Source organism: Tribolium madens, unplaced genomic scaffold (genome assembly GCF_015345945.1).
Source record: "Tribolium madens isolate multiple individuals breed KSU strain unplaced genomic scaffold, Tmad_KSU_1.1 Scaffold_96;HRSCAF=242;Tcas5.2_LG5, whole genome shotgun sequence".
Taxonomy (NCBI): Eukaryota; Metazoa; Arthropoda; class Insecta; order Coleoptera; family Tenebrionidae; genus Tribolium; species Tribolium madens.
The window spans coordinates 2,414,116-2,430,351 of record NW_025401068.1 but is presented as its reverse complement, the minus strand read 5'-3'; the positions used below and the strand labels follow the sequence as shown (position 1 = coordinate 2,430,351).

General features: G+C 30.6%; 2 protein-coding genes across 2 annotated transcripts; both read right to left on the bottom strand.

The window, feature by feature from the left end:
* Window positions 1–207: 207 nt before the first annotated feature.
* On the bottom strand, window positions 208–2,341 carry LOC123013941 (ankyrin repeat, PH and SEC7 domain containing protein secG-like). The gene is made up of 3 exons (XM_044412823.1): window positions 2,185–2,341; window positions 1,989–2,131; window positions 208–1,941 (listed from the first exon to the last, which is right to left on the bottom strand). The coding sequence occupies exons 1-3, from the start codon at window positions 2,266–2,268 to the stop codon at window positions 630–632; spliced, it is 1,539 nt and encodes a 512-aa protein (XP_044268758.1). The 5' UTR covers window positions 2,269–2,341; the 3' UTR covers window positions 208–629.
* A 112-nt stretch (window positions 2,342–2,453) lies between these two features.
* Window positions 2,454–9,866, bottom strand: LOC123012428 (sodium/potassium-transporting ATPase subunit beta-1-like). Its single transcript, XM_044410337.1, has 6 exons — window positions 9,558–9,866; window positions 3,798–4,055; window positions 3,577–3,746; window positions 3,442–3,528; window positions 3,217–3,394; window positions 2,454–3,158 (listed from the first exon to the last, which is right to left on the bottom strand). The coding sequence occupies exons 1-6, from the start codon at window positions 9,697–9,699 to the stop codon at window positions 3,049–3,051; spliced, it is 945 nt and encodes a 314-aa protein (XP_044266272.1). The 5' UTR covers window positions 9,700–9,866; the 3' UTR covers window positions 2,454–3,048.
* Window positions 9,867–16,236: the final 6,370 nt, after the last annotated feature.

Sequence of the window (16,236 nt, the reverse complement as noted above, 5' to 3'; positions counted from 1 at the left end):
TGGGAGGATTTTTTTTTTATTTTAAAAGATAGACACCTACATAACCGAGATGAAATGAAGCTAATAGCTCAAATTAGTTTTTGGTGCAAGAATAATTTTGATATTCTATTTATAATGTAAAATTTTCAGTTTTAGATTTGAGGAGCAGACTTTCAAAAAGCAGTTTGTCCAAATTTGCATTTTTGCAGGAGAGAACAAAAACTGTCCTTTAAGAAATAATTTTAATGTTTTATTTACATCAGTCACAATAAATGTGAAAAAATTTGTACAAATTGGACACTAATTTTACGGCTGGAATACTTAGGCTTCTCTATTTAAAGTTTTTTTTCTTTATAAATAGTTAACTTTCCCAAAAAGTATAGATTATTACTTAAATACAAAAAAAATATAATTGTAGCTCCATTATCAACTAAGTAAATCCAAAACTAAGAAATAATTTTATTTGATACATTTCTCTTTCTCAAACGCATGTTGTATTGTAAGAGCTAACTGATGTGTTGTCTGGTAAAGTTGTGCGATAAAACTACAGAAGATTGAAGTCATGACCAATACCTAGCCTTAATAAAAATTAAAAAGTCAACTAATAAACAAAATAATTTATTCAAAAATATTAACATACAAAAATAGAATTAATATAGTTTTGTTTCATAAGTAATAATCTTCTTATGCACGGTACTAATAGGCAAGCAGTTCAAGAGCGAATAAAACCTCCTAGATGTTTTGATTTGAAATTTCTTGACAAAAAATTTTCGAAATGTGTTTCTAGCCAACTCAACAAGAAGGGGTATTTGCTGAAACGTTTTGGGCTCTAGTTCTCCATCAGCAATTGCACGTTCACATTTTTCAATCAGAGTCGGATGACAAAAATAAGAGCAAAGTTCAGAAAAATGAGACGGTTCCTTTGATTCAAAGAAATCTAGATAATCTTCAAGACTTGATGTTACATCATAGATAAATAACGGCATAATTTGAGCGACATAATCACATGTTTCAAAAATATCCATATGTAAAAGAATTTTGAACAAATTGCAATATCCAAATTCGGAATAAATTAAATGGAGGTCATTTCGAACAATCTCAAGGCCGTAGCTTAATAAAAAACACAGAATTTCACTAATTTCAAATTCAGATTTTTTGTGGTTAATCAATCGTTCCAAAAGTGGAGAACTATCTAAAGTGTTAATAAAATTTATGAAGTCGTCTCTCAAGTCACCTTCAAGTAACAATTGTAAATTTTCTAAAGGCCACTCATGGTTAATATTATAAAGTATTATTTTTCCCCGAAACGGTAGTGAAAAGACTTCTTTAATGTAATGACTAAACTTTGACAAAACTAATTTTAAAGATTCAGTATCCATAAGGCACAACGTTTCAAAACAAATACGAGCATCACATTTACTTCTGTTAATATTGAAAGTTTTATGTACTTCATCAAATAGAAACTGATTAGTTTTAGCAAGTGACAATAATACTTCTAAGTGAATTTCTAAATTCGAATATCGATCATATATGTAATAAAATAATACTTCTTGTAACTCTGGACTACATTGTTCAAAAAGAGTATATCCTGAAGAACTTGAGACGAATGGATCAGCACCATATATTAATAACATAGTAACTATTTCAGCATTATTCTCCCAAACGGCATTTTGCAGTGGTGTGTTCCCTTCCTCATCAAAAGCATTAACATCAACTCCTTTCTCAATTAACAACTTTGCAACTTCAGTAAAGGATCTCTCAATAGCGTTTTGTAACAATAAATTGTCTTGTTGTGTATAAAATACCCCTTTTTTTACTAGTTCGCGAGCAAAATATCCTTCAACCCATATATCATTGCTCACAAAACCAGTTACTGCAACATCTAACGCAGTTTCATCATGTCTATTGAGAGCATCAAAGGGAAAATCTGGAAGTGATAACATGTAGTCAAACACTTCCCGTCTGAAAAACAATTTTAAACAACTAAACAAAACTAAAAAAAAAGCTACCTCTCTTGTAAAATTGCAATTTGTAGCAAATTATAACCCATTTTGTCCCTAACAGTGTACCATTTAGGGGAATCTAATAAATCCCGAAGAACGTCTACATTGTTTTGAACGACTGCAGCAATTAGACGCGATCTTTTTTTAATCTAAAATTTTTTTTAAATTATTTGGGGTTATGATAGTTTTTGGTTAGGTTTACCAAAGGGGGGCCCTCATCCTCTTCATAGAACTCTAAATTGTAGTTCGTGTAATTATACTCGTCTTCTGATAATTCCGAAGACATTTTGAACTGTTTAGAAACTTATTCTTAATTATTGTTTTCCAACAGTGAAGCACTGTACGATAAGGTTCTAGGAATGAGGAGGGGAAACCTCATGGAATTTTGAGATTAAAAATCTCATTAGTCGTTACAAAAAAAATGTTTTAATTCGTTTTCAGTCCTCATGTTAAAAAGAGATTAAACACTCATTCGGATTCAAAATTTTATTAAGGCATTTTCTATTAAAACTACAATAAAACTCTTCTGCATATGGCAAAACTGTTTGTACATAAAAAACGTCTAACCACTTATTATTAATACAATCAATTCACTTAGTAGTACTACAAACTTAAAAACTACAAAAAAATTAACTACATACCGCTGTAATGAGCACAAAATAAAACATCACAATAAGAAAATAAACAAAGAGATTCGATTTATAATATCGCTGTGGTTACAAAAATAAGATGCACTGTTACGTTTTTGTACTTAAAATAAAAAACTAGTTTATATCTAAAAAAATAGATTGATTTACCACAAGGCACTGCGCACTGGCTAAAGATATCTTTATTTCAGTTAAAGCGAATCGTTCTAAAGCGTCCATATTATTATTTAAATAACTTAAAAGATAAGTACAGATTTTTAAATTATTGTTTTCAACAAAAACACAAAACAGAAAACATTGATCAACAGATAAAGCATAACCAGAACTCAATTTTATCAATTACATAAAAGAAACGTAAACAAAATAATGTTAAAAAAACAAATAAGTACTACGCCAAACTATCATTCCAAACACAAACATTAATCTCGTAAAATCTCAAAACGGACTGATCCCTCTCGTTGTAAATTGCTGCTACTGTATTTGATATTTTTGGCCCAAGCTCGACACTCTATACTGATGATAACATTGGCTGAAATTAAAACGTGATGACTTTCTGGTCGTAACAGTTATGTAATAAACCAACTTACGTGCAGTATTTAAAACTTGCACTGCAACCAAAGGACTCAAATAATTTTTCACGTTTTTATATGGAAAATAATACGAAGGGAAACCCTGGCTTGGGAAGTACCTAAACCCTCCAGTGTTCTCCTTATCGACCGGTTTTTCGCCCTGACAGCTGACCCAAACCTGGTGATCAGCTCCATTCTGAAATAAAAATTAATAAAAAGCAACGATTATTATTTTTTACATACGGTTTCCACAAATTTGGCGAAATCTGCATCATACTTTCGCATTTCATCAGTAGCATTCGTGTAGTACTCTGGTACCCAACCAAATATCTAAAAAAAAATTGATATAGTGGTTGGAAATTTCACAATTGGACTAACTTTATTCAGTTTCAGGAAAACACAAGGTGAGGAACTATTATACCCGTACGAATTCTCCCTCGAACAATCACCATACTTGTCCAAATTCACTTCACAGACTTTACTGTCATTGGCAGGTTTATCAAAGTCGCATCTTTCGAAGTTTTTGCCATTCTGTTCCTTTAGATACGCTACAAAATAACGTTTTTATGAATTGTTAACAATCATTGTGTTGAAATTACGATCTAAGAATTTATCGATGAGTTTCACCCATTTATTAATTGCAGTTTCATTTTTCTGGTCGTACCAAATCAAAGAACCTTCCTCGGTCCTCTCAGATATAGGTCTGAACCCTAAACCTGGATTTGTGCCAATCAAACTTCTCTCCAACTGCCATTTGGGCTCTTTATCGTCGAGAGTTGCCAATAAGGCTTGCATACAAATGGCAAACAACGCTGCCAAGACCACGTAAAATATAAAATAGAATGTCAAAAGTTGTCCTGAAACAAAAAATTGTATATTATAGAACGCGTTTCGTAAGGCAAGTTTTGTAAAACAAGTTCAGGTTTATACTATTTTTTCTATTTTGCGCGTTTTACGTACTTTTTTAACATAAAAGTCAAATTTTTAAAATATATAAACTTTTGCTCTAAGGTTGGTAATAAATGTCACAAAGTTTAAAAGTTAGATTTTTAAAGTGGCAAGTCTCGAGTATTTTTCAAAATTGTATTGAATTAACAATGAATACTGCAAATATTTCATGCACACCACCTGAAGAAAGAGATATCGCTCAAAACGCCGCTAACAATTACCATTACCAACCTGTAGAAAGTAAATTGTACTAGTCTTTCAGCACCCGAATCGGTGTTGAAATGGCTCATTAAAGCATCGGTTTTGATGGTATCGAAATAAGCTTTCTTTCAGACACAAAATAGAAAAAAAAAACAATAAAACTCAATTTTTGCAAAAATTTCCAGACTTGCAGTGTCACTGACGTAAAATGAATAAATTTTTGGGATATTTTTTAAACATTATAGAATCTATAGAAGGCTCAATTTTTTTCTAGTTTTAGGACAAATTCCAATAGAATTGCAAACATATGCTACAGAGAGCCTTCGGATATGAATCGATTCTTAAAATAGATAATCTGCTTTCCAAAGTATTTCCTATTAATAGTTTTATTCGGTAGTGTAGACTTACAATAAATAGACTGAAACCTTTGAAAAATTTCCATTTTAATTGAGCAGCTGTGCAATTGCTTTTTTGGTATAATCTAACATTGAAAAAACCTAGCCCTCTCAACACATGGCAAATACGACCCACATCTATAAATAACATAAATATATTATGAAGAGCATAAACACGTTTCCGTTTAAATATTTTTGTATGATGAGTTATTTGCATAATTAGAAATTTCTCAGATTCATCTAGAAATACCAAACGAGAAAAAATGGCTCGGCTCTTTATCAGAAATGTGCCACATCCTATTTAGCTATCAGTACAAACATGTTAAAAATGTGACAAGAGCAGTCTTTACTCTTATCGATCTCTTCTAAAGAGGGTTGTAATAAAATTCTTACATTCATTGCTAAACAGAGTAAAATAATATGTTGACATCAAACACAACGCCACAGTAATAAAGAGACGACAAAAGACCTTTTAAGTATATTTTACCCTCAGCTAAAAATACGGGATTCTACGTAAGCAGGTATTAATAATTCGGTTTGCACTAGTTTCATTCGGAACTTTCCCGTTAGTCTGTAAACCTTTTCATGTTTTACGTCTCCAATCGAATCTTTTAACGACCAATATTATGCATTAAAGACGCTGTTCTGCATTTTTTTTGTATTATAGTGTCATCAACAGAAAAAATCTGTCATAACAAATCAAGTAGAAATAAATCGGGGGTAAAATGTGTAATTGTGTACAAGCACTTGGAAAAACACACATGAAAAGTGAAAACATGATAATAATAACAATTGCTCATACATCAAATGAAAATAATCATATTACAAAACAAAATCGATAAGGAGCAAAGACAATAAATGCTTGCTACTCGAATTAAAGAAGTTAGCATGAACAATAAAACAAATATAGAAGATGCATGTGGTGGTGAGAGGTAATCGATTACCCGGTACTTGTAATTTTCCACAAGAAAATACACACAAATTAATTTTTTTATTTTTCACGAAACTATTCTACTGATTGTATCATCCCATTCCTATTACATATAATTTTTATTGCTTTACTTCCATTAAATACATACTAAGTAATTGACTATTAATAACATAGCTATAGAACAAACAATGTAATTAGTTGATTTTTTTAACTTTATGCATTTCACTACAACTTTTCGAATAAACTTCTATGACACTGTTAGGGTGATTTTTTTTACTAGAAAAAGTAATTGTCACTTAAATAATATATTAACAACTTAATTTACATCACCCTTTGATTCTATCGATTGTTTAGGACCGCTGAGCCACTCCCCTTAATAAAGATAGCTTAAAAAATCTTTCGCTTGGTTCGAAGCACTCAAAATGTGGAGTAAGATCGTTATGTGAATTTTTTTTAATTCTTATTATACTTAAAAAACTCTAAATTACCAAATACTGACCAAATTTTATATTGGCTTTGGCGAAGGATTTTGAAAAGACTATGTTGCTTTCCTGCAAATTAAACGGCAAACTTATGGAATAATCTTATTAAAACTGAAAATATTTTGTTTTGGCAAAAATGCTGAAACAGGTCAATTCTCTTTTTAAAAAATACACAATTTTCAACTTGATTTAAAATTTCACACTTTTTTGAGTAATGACGTCAAAAAGAAAAAACTGAGTTTTAGGTATTTGAAGTTATCGAAACGTAACCTTGAATTTTGGGGGTTTGTTAATTATTTTCTTAATTATGAATGCACCAAAGAAAAGATCTAACCTCTCTCCTTCATATACCCAAATACGACTTCAAAATAATTAAATATGGCACAGTAATTGATTTTTGAAAAATAAAACGCAAATCCAAGAAATTCAAAAAAGTCGTGATATTTATAGGAAAGGATGATAAAAACTTTCTCAAAATCACATGAATAATCAAAAAACACCCCTTTTTCTTCAGAGAGAGGCAAAATTATGGAATAATCTTCTTGAAACTGAAAATATTTTGTTTTGGTAAAAATGCTCAAACAGATCCATTCTCTTTTTAAGAAATACACAATTTTAGGGGTTTGATAATTAGTTTCTTAATTATGAGTGCACCAACAAAAAGATCTAACCTTTCTCCTTCATATACCCAAATACGATTTCAAAATAATTTTTAAAAAAGAAAGTGTAAATCCAAGAAATTCAAAAAAGTCTACCTAATATTTAAAGGAAAGAATAATAAAAACTCTCTCAAAATCACTTGAATAATCCAAAGACATAGATTTTTATACAGTGGGAGCCAAACTTGTGGAATAATCTTATTAAAACTGAAAATATTTTGTTTTGGCAAAATAGCTCGAACAGGTCAATTTTCTTTTTAAAAAATACACAATTTTAAACTTGACGTAAAATTTTACACTTTTTGGTTTTTGAGTAATGACGTCATCGACATTTTTTTTTTAATAGAAACCCTTATTTTAATAGATCTTTTAATTGCCGAAATAACAACACCAAAATATTAAATATTCCTACATAAAGTTTTCGAAAAAAATCGCCAAAAAGTAATATATTTTTTTATCAACAAAAAACAAACATACAATTTTAAATCAACTTGAGAATTTTGTATTGTTTAAAAAAAAAATTGACCTGTTCGAGCATTTTTGTCAAAACAAAATATTTTCAGTTTTAATAAATAAGATTATTCCATAATTTTGCCGTCCATTATATTTATTGAATTTGACATTGAATAAATAAACTGGATTATGTTACAACAACTACTAATTAGGCTTAATATTAATTCATTTTAAATTATGCTTGATCGGGATATCCTTTTTTACGCAAAATTCGGCATTCCAATTAATGATTTATTTTAACCGTTATTAACATTTCCGCAGTTTCTTAATAAATTATAAGTTTGCAAGTTACAAAATTTTAGGCCACTAGAAATGTCATTTTATTGTTTGATAATCTCTTGTAATTTTGTTGTCCTTTTGTGCTTATCATCTTTTTTTGGTAGTTTTGTTTCGAAAAATAATTAATTAATTCCCGGCACAATCTTTTTAATTTTAACATAATACGAGAATGCGAGAAAAAAACTACTGATAGTTACAAGGAGTAGAATATCATCTCTTATTAATCTTATTATGCGTATTTACACAAAAACGTTATGAGTTCTAGTTGCATCAGGTGAATCAACATTCATCATCTTCAGAGTATGATAAAAATTTGTGAAAAACAAAATTCTTCAAAAACTTTGACTCATCTTGTGATAACTACAAGACAGAAAGTATTGTTTCGATCAATTTGTACATTAAGAAACTTATTTTGATTTTCTAATAAACAGGGTGTTTATAAAAGAACGTAGGTACATAAAATGTAAGTATTGTGAAAATTTCATGAACGTATGTCTTACACAGATTAATTGAAATATCAAAAACATTTACGAAATACCTAATACAGAGGGAATGTTGTCAATTCTGACTAGGAAAAATTAGTGGTTTTAACCAATAGTTAGGTAACGCAAGACAGGTGTTTAGAAGTTGATAAATTTAACAAAAAATGACAGGCATTGATATTACTATCCAAGACATACGTTCGTGTAATTTTCACGACACTCTTGATATTTATAGTGTTCTTTTATAAACATCTTGTACATAAGAAAACACAATTTAAAGGTAGAAATTTTCTAACAAATCATGTATTATAACAGCAAAACAAAGGATCAACAGTACTTTTTATTAATTTCCAATCATCTCATGTAGTTAATATTAAAACAAGTATTCATTTATCAAATTGTTTATACTAAAAAAAGATAAAACACCTCTGTAGCAGGTAGCAGCGACTCGACTCAATAAATGCTTCCATATTACATAATTATTCATAATTTATTCAAATCATAACGTCAAATTCAACACAAGTTTAACATAAAATGAATCAGTTTACTGTTCGCCTGTTTATTCTTTAAAAAAACCTGTCGCCAGGAGTGGAAGTCTTAAATTATGTAATATTCGCTAAATATTCAGAGTTATACTTAGAAGTAATCGAATTAATCAAAATAAATGCTTAAAAGACAAAGCAGGAAACGAAGCAAATATATTTTTGTGCCAAAGTCAAAATGTGTTTTTCCTTTTTGGATTTAAATTTTTAAATTAAATATTACTCATTTAAAGCATAAAATGGTTAATAAATTCACCAAAATTTTAAATAATAATTTACTGGAAAAACCGAAGAACAGTCGCAGTTCTTTAACATTAATTTTGTTTTTAATTTCGACAATTAATTATTTATTTGATTTGTAACAGCTTTGTAAGAAATAATACGAATAAGATAAATGATATTTGCAAAAACAATAAACCAGAAATATAATTTTTCATTATAGCAATAGTTTAAAAATTAAAACTGTTATATTGATACAATGAATAAAAAAATTCATAGGAAAAGTGGCCGATATTTAGCTTGAATTTGAAAAAATTAACAGTGCACGTTTCAAACACGTGATAAGTCGCGTTTGCAATTCAATTGTTGTAGCACCTGATAAATTTTAGAATTATTAACACAGGAAAATCCCAATAAAAAACTACATTGTTTAATTTAGCGTTTGAATTTTTCGGCGCTTTACCTGCGGTGTTTTGAACTCTAAAATTAGATCGTATCACGCAGGTACCAATCCCATTAATCTTTATAACTCACCTATGTACACAACACACCAGAGTAGTAAACATATTAATTTCAAATATGTTTACAAACCCGGCAACGAATAAGTATTCACGTGAATATGCAAAAAATCGAAGAAAGCATGTGCACAAAGTGTAAAATGAAGATGAATAAAAAAGTGATTCAAGACGACTTTAAAACAAGTTATACCCCAGCTCTTTCCCGTTCTTCCGAGAAACTCTTTGGTTGAAGGATTATAGATTGCATTTTTAAATGTTTCCCATTTAGTTCTGTGGACTTGTTGCCGCATTTGGAAACCTTTCACACCATTTTCATTCTCTTTCGTAGCCATTTATTTATTCGAAACGTAGGTAATTTATGCAATATTTGACTGTCCGTGAACCTCTTGTACACGTAAAACTTGCACACCACGACCACTCCGCTTATCCACCAACTCCTATCACACTATCACACGCTGCCTGCACAGTGCGCACAGCAACTAAAGTAGAATTTAGAATTAGGTTGAGCAAGTTGTGTGTGTCTGCCTACCACTGCCAGTCAGCGAGGCTTGTCAGACTGTCAGCGTAATCAGCAATATCGCAATACTATCAACCAGATAGACACACATTTGATCATTTTTGAAAAACTAATCCAGGCGGTTTCAGAACTCGCGCTCCAGAGAAAAAAATCCAAATAGCCTAGTCAAATGAAACAAATCGGTGGAAAAAAATCCTGGGGCGTTGGAATTTTTTTTAAACGCTTTCTTTATGCTTGGATAGACATATAGGATGTTCGGTCCAAGTCGCCCCGGCCGATAACACCTAAACTTACTTTTTTTTCAAAAACTAAATTTTCAAATAATACAGTGATGGACAGTGAATTTCGTCCACCCAATTTCTGTGAATTCATAAAAATTCACTGTAGTCTGTGCTTTATTGTCATGATAACTGACATTCAAATACGTATTGTCAAATTTTTAATCAAATTCGAACATGCCAGCAGTAAGTTTAATAAAATAAAAATTATCTCTCTGGTACAAGAAGGTATGTCTCAAAGACGTGTCTCTATACTTTTGGCCTACCAAAAGGACTACCATTTCAAAGGACAAAGGTAGCAAGAAGCATCGAGCATTCTATCAACATGACATACGTTAATCAAAATTCTGAAACAAGGTTAGGAAAACTCAAAGACTAGTTTACACTTTTAATCTGTTGGGAAATTGGGTGGACGAAATTCACTGTCCATCACTGTACACCCGGGGAAAAAACTATTCACCAGTCTAACTTGGCGCTCACGCTGCGCTTTGTTGTAATAATGTACTATTCATTCCTCGTTTTCTTAATAAATGCATCAAATTTTTTTGGCACATCCGGTGTAGCCGGAAATGCTACCAAATTTAGTTTTTCAAATGGAACACCTATGTTTTTTTGCTCGAAACAATAATAATTGGCATGAAAAATACGGTAAAGCACTGTTTATTACATTTTACTTTACATAATGCACTAAGAAAACAATTTAAATTTTTGAATTTTGTTGAAAATTTTGCAACGTAGGCGAATTGTACTTGTCAAGGTATTCATGCAAAATTAATATGCTTGGATACCGTTTAATTGTTAGTTTGACAAAGCCTAATTTGTCAATAAATCTTATTGAGATCTTTAATAATGGATGATATTAATACGACGAATTGGTAGATCAGCTTGAAATGTTTTTTTAAGTGCAATAAAAATAGAGCGGAAACTCAAAGACAATATAGAGAAAGATACTCAAACAGATTTCACCCAAATCGTTGAAAATTTAGTCGAATTGAAAAACAACTGAGACGAATAGGTTCGCTTCTTAAAAATAAAAACGTGTGGTTCTTTGTGAAGAACAAGAAAATAGAAATCTGAACGTTCTGTTATCAGTCGACGAAAATCCAAGAGTTTCCATAAGAGAACTCGCTCATCAACTGACAAATTAGATTTGTCAAACCAACAATTAAACTGTATCCAAGCATTTTTTTTTATTCACACCTTTCTTTTAAAATTAAAAATCAAGCTAGGCGACCAATTTCCTTATAACATTCTAAGATTTAAGATGTTTTTTGATTGCATTGTGTTACGCAAAATGTGGTTTCCAGTATTTTTGATGTCAATTATTATTGTTGAAGGAAAAAAACCATAGGTGTTCCATTTGAAAAACTAAATTTGGTAGCATTTCCGGCTACACCGGACGTGCCAAAAAAATTTGATGCATTTATTAAGAAAACGAGGAATGAATATTATTACTAAAATATTTACTTTTTGAAAAAAAGAAGTAAGTTTAGGTGTTAGTGTGTTTAGGTAAGTTGAGGCGACTTGGACCACCCTGTATATCAAAAATCTCTGAAGGTGGGTAGCGAGCTCGAGGAGGGGGAGGGGGTTAAAGGTGCCTTTTTTGCGGAAACTATCACTCCTATAGGTTTTTATCTTCTTATCAATAGTAAAGCCTTCAAAATTTCCTACAAAAAAAACCTTTGCATTTTTGTTGTAGGACTAACCATAAGCGAGTTATAAGGCTGACAAAAAACATCATTTAAAAAAATGTGCTTTATCAGCATTTAAGGCTAAAGGGGAACCTGTTTTAGTTTGTTGCTAAAGCGGCAGATGGCGCGGAATTTATATTTCTATTTTCTCTTTAACTATTCACATTTTTATAATTGGAAAAAAGTTTCGGACATAAAATATTATTTGAAAACTCGCCAACGTAACACTTTTTTAATTTTTGTTTTTTTTTTGAAAAAAATATTAAAAACAGGTATAATAGAAAATATTTTTGAAAAAACAAGGTAGGGCGACGAATCACCATTTTTTACTGAAAAGAAAAGTGTTTCTATTTTTGAAATTCCATAACGGGAAAGTCATCAAAACGCGAATTTTATATCATCTTTTTGATGTTCCGCCGCATTTTTTGCCCTACTCTTGTTGCAGTTGTGAGGGAGGTAATGTTTGGAAGCAACCACTACCCAAGAATACGGTATTTTTAAATAAGGCAAACCAAATTTCCTGAGGTCAGTTTACATAATTTAATTACAAATAAATATTTGAATTCGCGATTAAGTTGACATGTGAAAATTAATTAATTGAATTTTTTCCACATGATAATATTGCTTGATTTTTTCTAAAGGTCACTATGAAAATTGGATAATGTAAAAGTTGATAGATTTTGGGTAATTAACATTTTAATATTGAAAAATGGGAATTCTGGAAATTTATGGCCAAGTTTGAGATGATGTGCTGCTATTGCATTGACAATAAAGGGGAGGCTTCACAATAGAGCTTGGGTACGTCATAAATGTCATTGTGGAACTTTTTCTTTTCTCAAGAAATTCTGGCCTGATCACCAATTACCGCAAACCCTCCCATAAATTATTCCAAGTTTCAGATTTTCAATATTAAAATGTTAATTATTCAAAACCTATCAACTTTATCATTATTCTATTTTCACAAATACCACAGACAAAGTTCAAAGAATTTTATCATGTAGAAAATATTTCAGTTTTCTTTTCCTTTCAGTGTTCTTTTTTTGCAAAAAATAAAACTATCGAAGAAGCCATAAGAGATAGACCTCATTTTTGTCTAGACAAAAACAACAAATTGAACAACACGATTATTATTACCAGGTCCAAACTCAATTACGGGTCACCAATAAAAAAAATTGTGATTTTATTTTATGGGCAGAACAAAATATTTCTATTGATCACATTTTTCCGGATCCCAAGTTATGAGATAAAAGTTTACCCAAGATAGAATATTTTTACCAAAAGGCCTTAGTACCAGAAATACTAGACCCTAGGCTATGCAAGTCAATGACAATAAGGAAAACAGAAAAAGAATAGAAAAAAATAGCGTTTTATTGATTTCAAATTTGTTTACATGACATTTATTTATTACTTTCTGTTCTACTTTTGTATTTTTTTTTTATTTGATTGTAACTGAACTCTTCTCTGACAAATTTTTGTTGCGAATAATATTGCGACCTTGGTGCATACTTACATCTTAGCCTTTAACAAAACGCGCATCTTTCACTTCCAGCTTTCAGCTATAGAAGAATTCTTTTAATTTTACCCGAATGTCATAAAACTTTGTTGTCTCTCTTGCTCTTCAAGTAAGTAGGTAGGAGCAAGTGAGATAAACGTTATGCTGGTCCCACCAGTGGTATGTTGTCTTTCTCACACTTAGGTCGTATAAAAGAGACAGCAAACTTCAGCACGCCTATGTAGTCCACTCAACCAAAACATACCAGTGATTCTCAATAGGTTAAAAAATGCAGCAAGAGAAATTGACAATTAATGATGGATGTTCAATAAAATAAACAGACTGTTAACATTTTGTTTTGCTTGGAAACATACAAAAGACTTATTAATTTATTAAAAAATTATAATAATAACAAATTATAGCTTAGTGGCGTCTCATAGTTTGAGAACGACTGGTGGTCCCTCCTATCTTCCGCTACGCTTGACCGTTTGCCTTTTGTCTCACTCATTTGCATAGTAACAACAAAGACAAAACTAGTAGCGCATGGGATTGTGTTATTTCACACAGTTTTTCGATAAACGGGAAACATTAAAAGAACACTACTATATTTCAAGTTTTTAGGTATCTCTCCACTCTAATAGAGCGCCCTTCTCGGGCGGCAAATTTTGTCAAAATGAAATGAAATATTCGCGTTTCGTTAAAAACTAATAATAATTTTTTCAGTTTTTTGGTCGCATTCTATTTGTATCATCACAGTACATCTTTCACCTAGGCGTTTTTTTTAATATTATGAATATTTATATAAAATGTGAATAAAAAAAAGTTAAATAATTTTTTTCAAAAAAGTGTTACGTTGGCGAAAATTCTAAATGTCTTTAAAACTGAATTCAATTTTTTTATTTAAATTTGAATCAAAAACTTCGCTAAAAACAGCCAAGTAAATTTTAATATACATGTCTTTGTCAATGTCAATGTCTTTGTCGCACACTTGGTTTAACTCTGTCGTCCCCTTTAGCCTTAAAACAGAATTAGTCTTGTAATTTGAAAAAAACTGACAGTAAATTGAATTTACTGGGTCCAATACTTCATTAAAGGAGGGAGGAGTCAGGAGGGTCTATGAACACAAACTTATCGTTTATGTAATTTATACAGAATTTTCTGTAGAAGTCTATGTCTGCATCAAAATTTCCTACAAAAATTGTCTTATTCATTTTTGTCGTAGGACTAAGCGTATCTATTTCAAGTCTACATAAAATTGCGTTAAAAATCCTTTGAAACACATTTCATTAGTTTATGGTAAGTATTTATATGTGTAGAGCGTTCCCCAACTAAGCTGGTCTGCCTGAAAGGTGACTCGGGTGTAAACATTTAAATGGAGATATAAATAAAAATTTTGGATGAAAGAGAGAATCAATCTGTAAGGAGGTTAAATGGGGTGTAAATGTTTAAACAAAGGTATAAACAGGGTGTAAAATTAGTTTTTAAAGGAAACGGTGTACACATTTAAAGGAATATAAAAACATAAAATTTGGAAAATCCTTAGAGAGTGTAGAAGTGCACTTTTCAAATTTTAACGGAATAAAGTAGAGTGTAAACGCTTTAAAAACTAAATTAGAAACATGAAATTTAGAATTTTGAGAGTGCAGAAGTGTACTAAGACGACACTTTATGAAAATCAACATTTAACATTTATCCGTAAACATTGCCCATGCGAAGAACGAGACTACTATAGCTGAATCCCATACCAAACATAGGAATAGTTATCGAGCTTTACAGAGAACTAACAGAAATAAATACAAAGTGCAAAATTTTAACTCACATTATTTCGAAATTTTTATAGATAGAATTTTTCTATCTTACCTTACATGGAATTTTTGTCTGGGGCGCGAGTTCTGAAACGCCATGTACAATATTAAAAAAAATTTAACTGCCAAATGTTCTTCCTGTTTTTTTATACTCAGCCTACCCTAAACAACTATTGTGTCATTTTTATACAAGCTGGTTTTGAAATAATAGGAAAAATATTACATACAGAACAAAAAATCTTAATAAACTTCTTCGTAACTGAAAAAAAAATACAACTTCCTGTGAACTCATTATGCACATAGTACAGTAGTTTGTTAGTTTCTTCTATTTAAAAAAAATGAGTTCAATTTCTACGTTGCGTCCTAGTGAAAAAGGATTTTTCGAGCATGTTTTGTAAAAATTTTACATTGAAAAAAATGTTACTTTATAGGCGTTTTTTTACAAAAATAGTGTTTCTATGGTCATTTTTGCAGCCGCAAAGTTATATTTTTATACACATTTTCCAAATTCTTCTTTTTTAGAACTGGTAAAGATGTAAGACTTTTTCATCAATTTTTTTTATTGAAGCACCGAATTTCATTACTTCAAATGTTACGGACTACTAGCAGTGTAAACTTTGACATTTTTTTCCGACGCCAATGCGGAGGTTGTAAGTGAAGGCAAGTTTAGTTATTTTGACTTTTTTTTGAGCTCTACTAACACCTGTTAAAATATTTGCACATATTCGTACTTTAAAATCATCAAGTATAAGCATTTTTGCAACTAATTTTGCAAATTTACTGATATCAATATCGTTTTTAATAATGTTTTAATAATACTGTTGCCTTTACCATTGAATGCAGAGACCATAATAAAAATCAATTTTATAAAAATTTTGTGATCATTGTCTAAAAAACGTTGTGTGCACCTAGGTCAAAAGTGCTTTCTTGCCCTCATCTGAATTGTAGCCTCGTCTAACATTTCAGCTGCAAACAACAGATTCAGCTAAAAAAGATCATACTTACGGTTTTCATACACAAATAACTAACTTATTAGCTGTTTTAACATACCAAAGATGTAATGAATGTTATTACAGCCGCAGATGG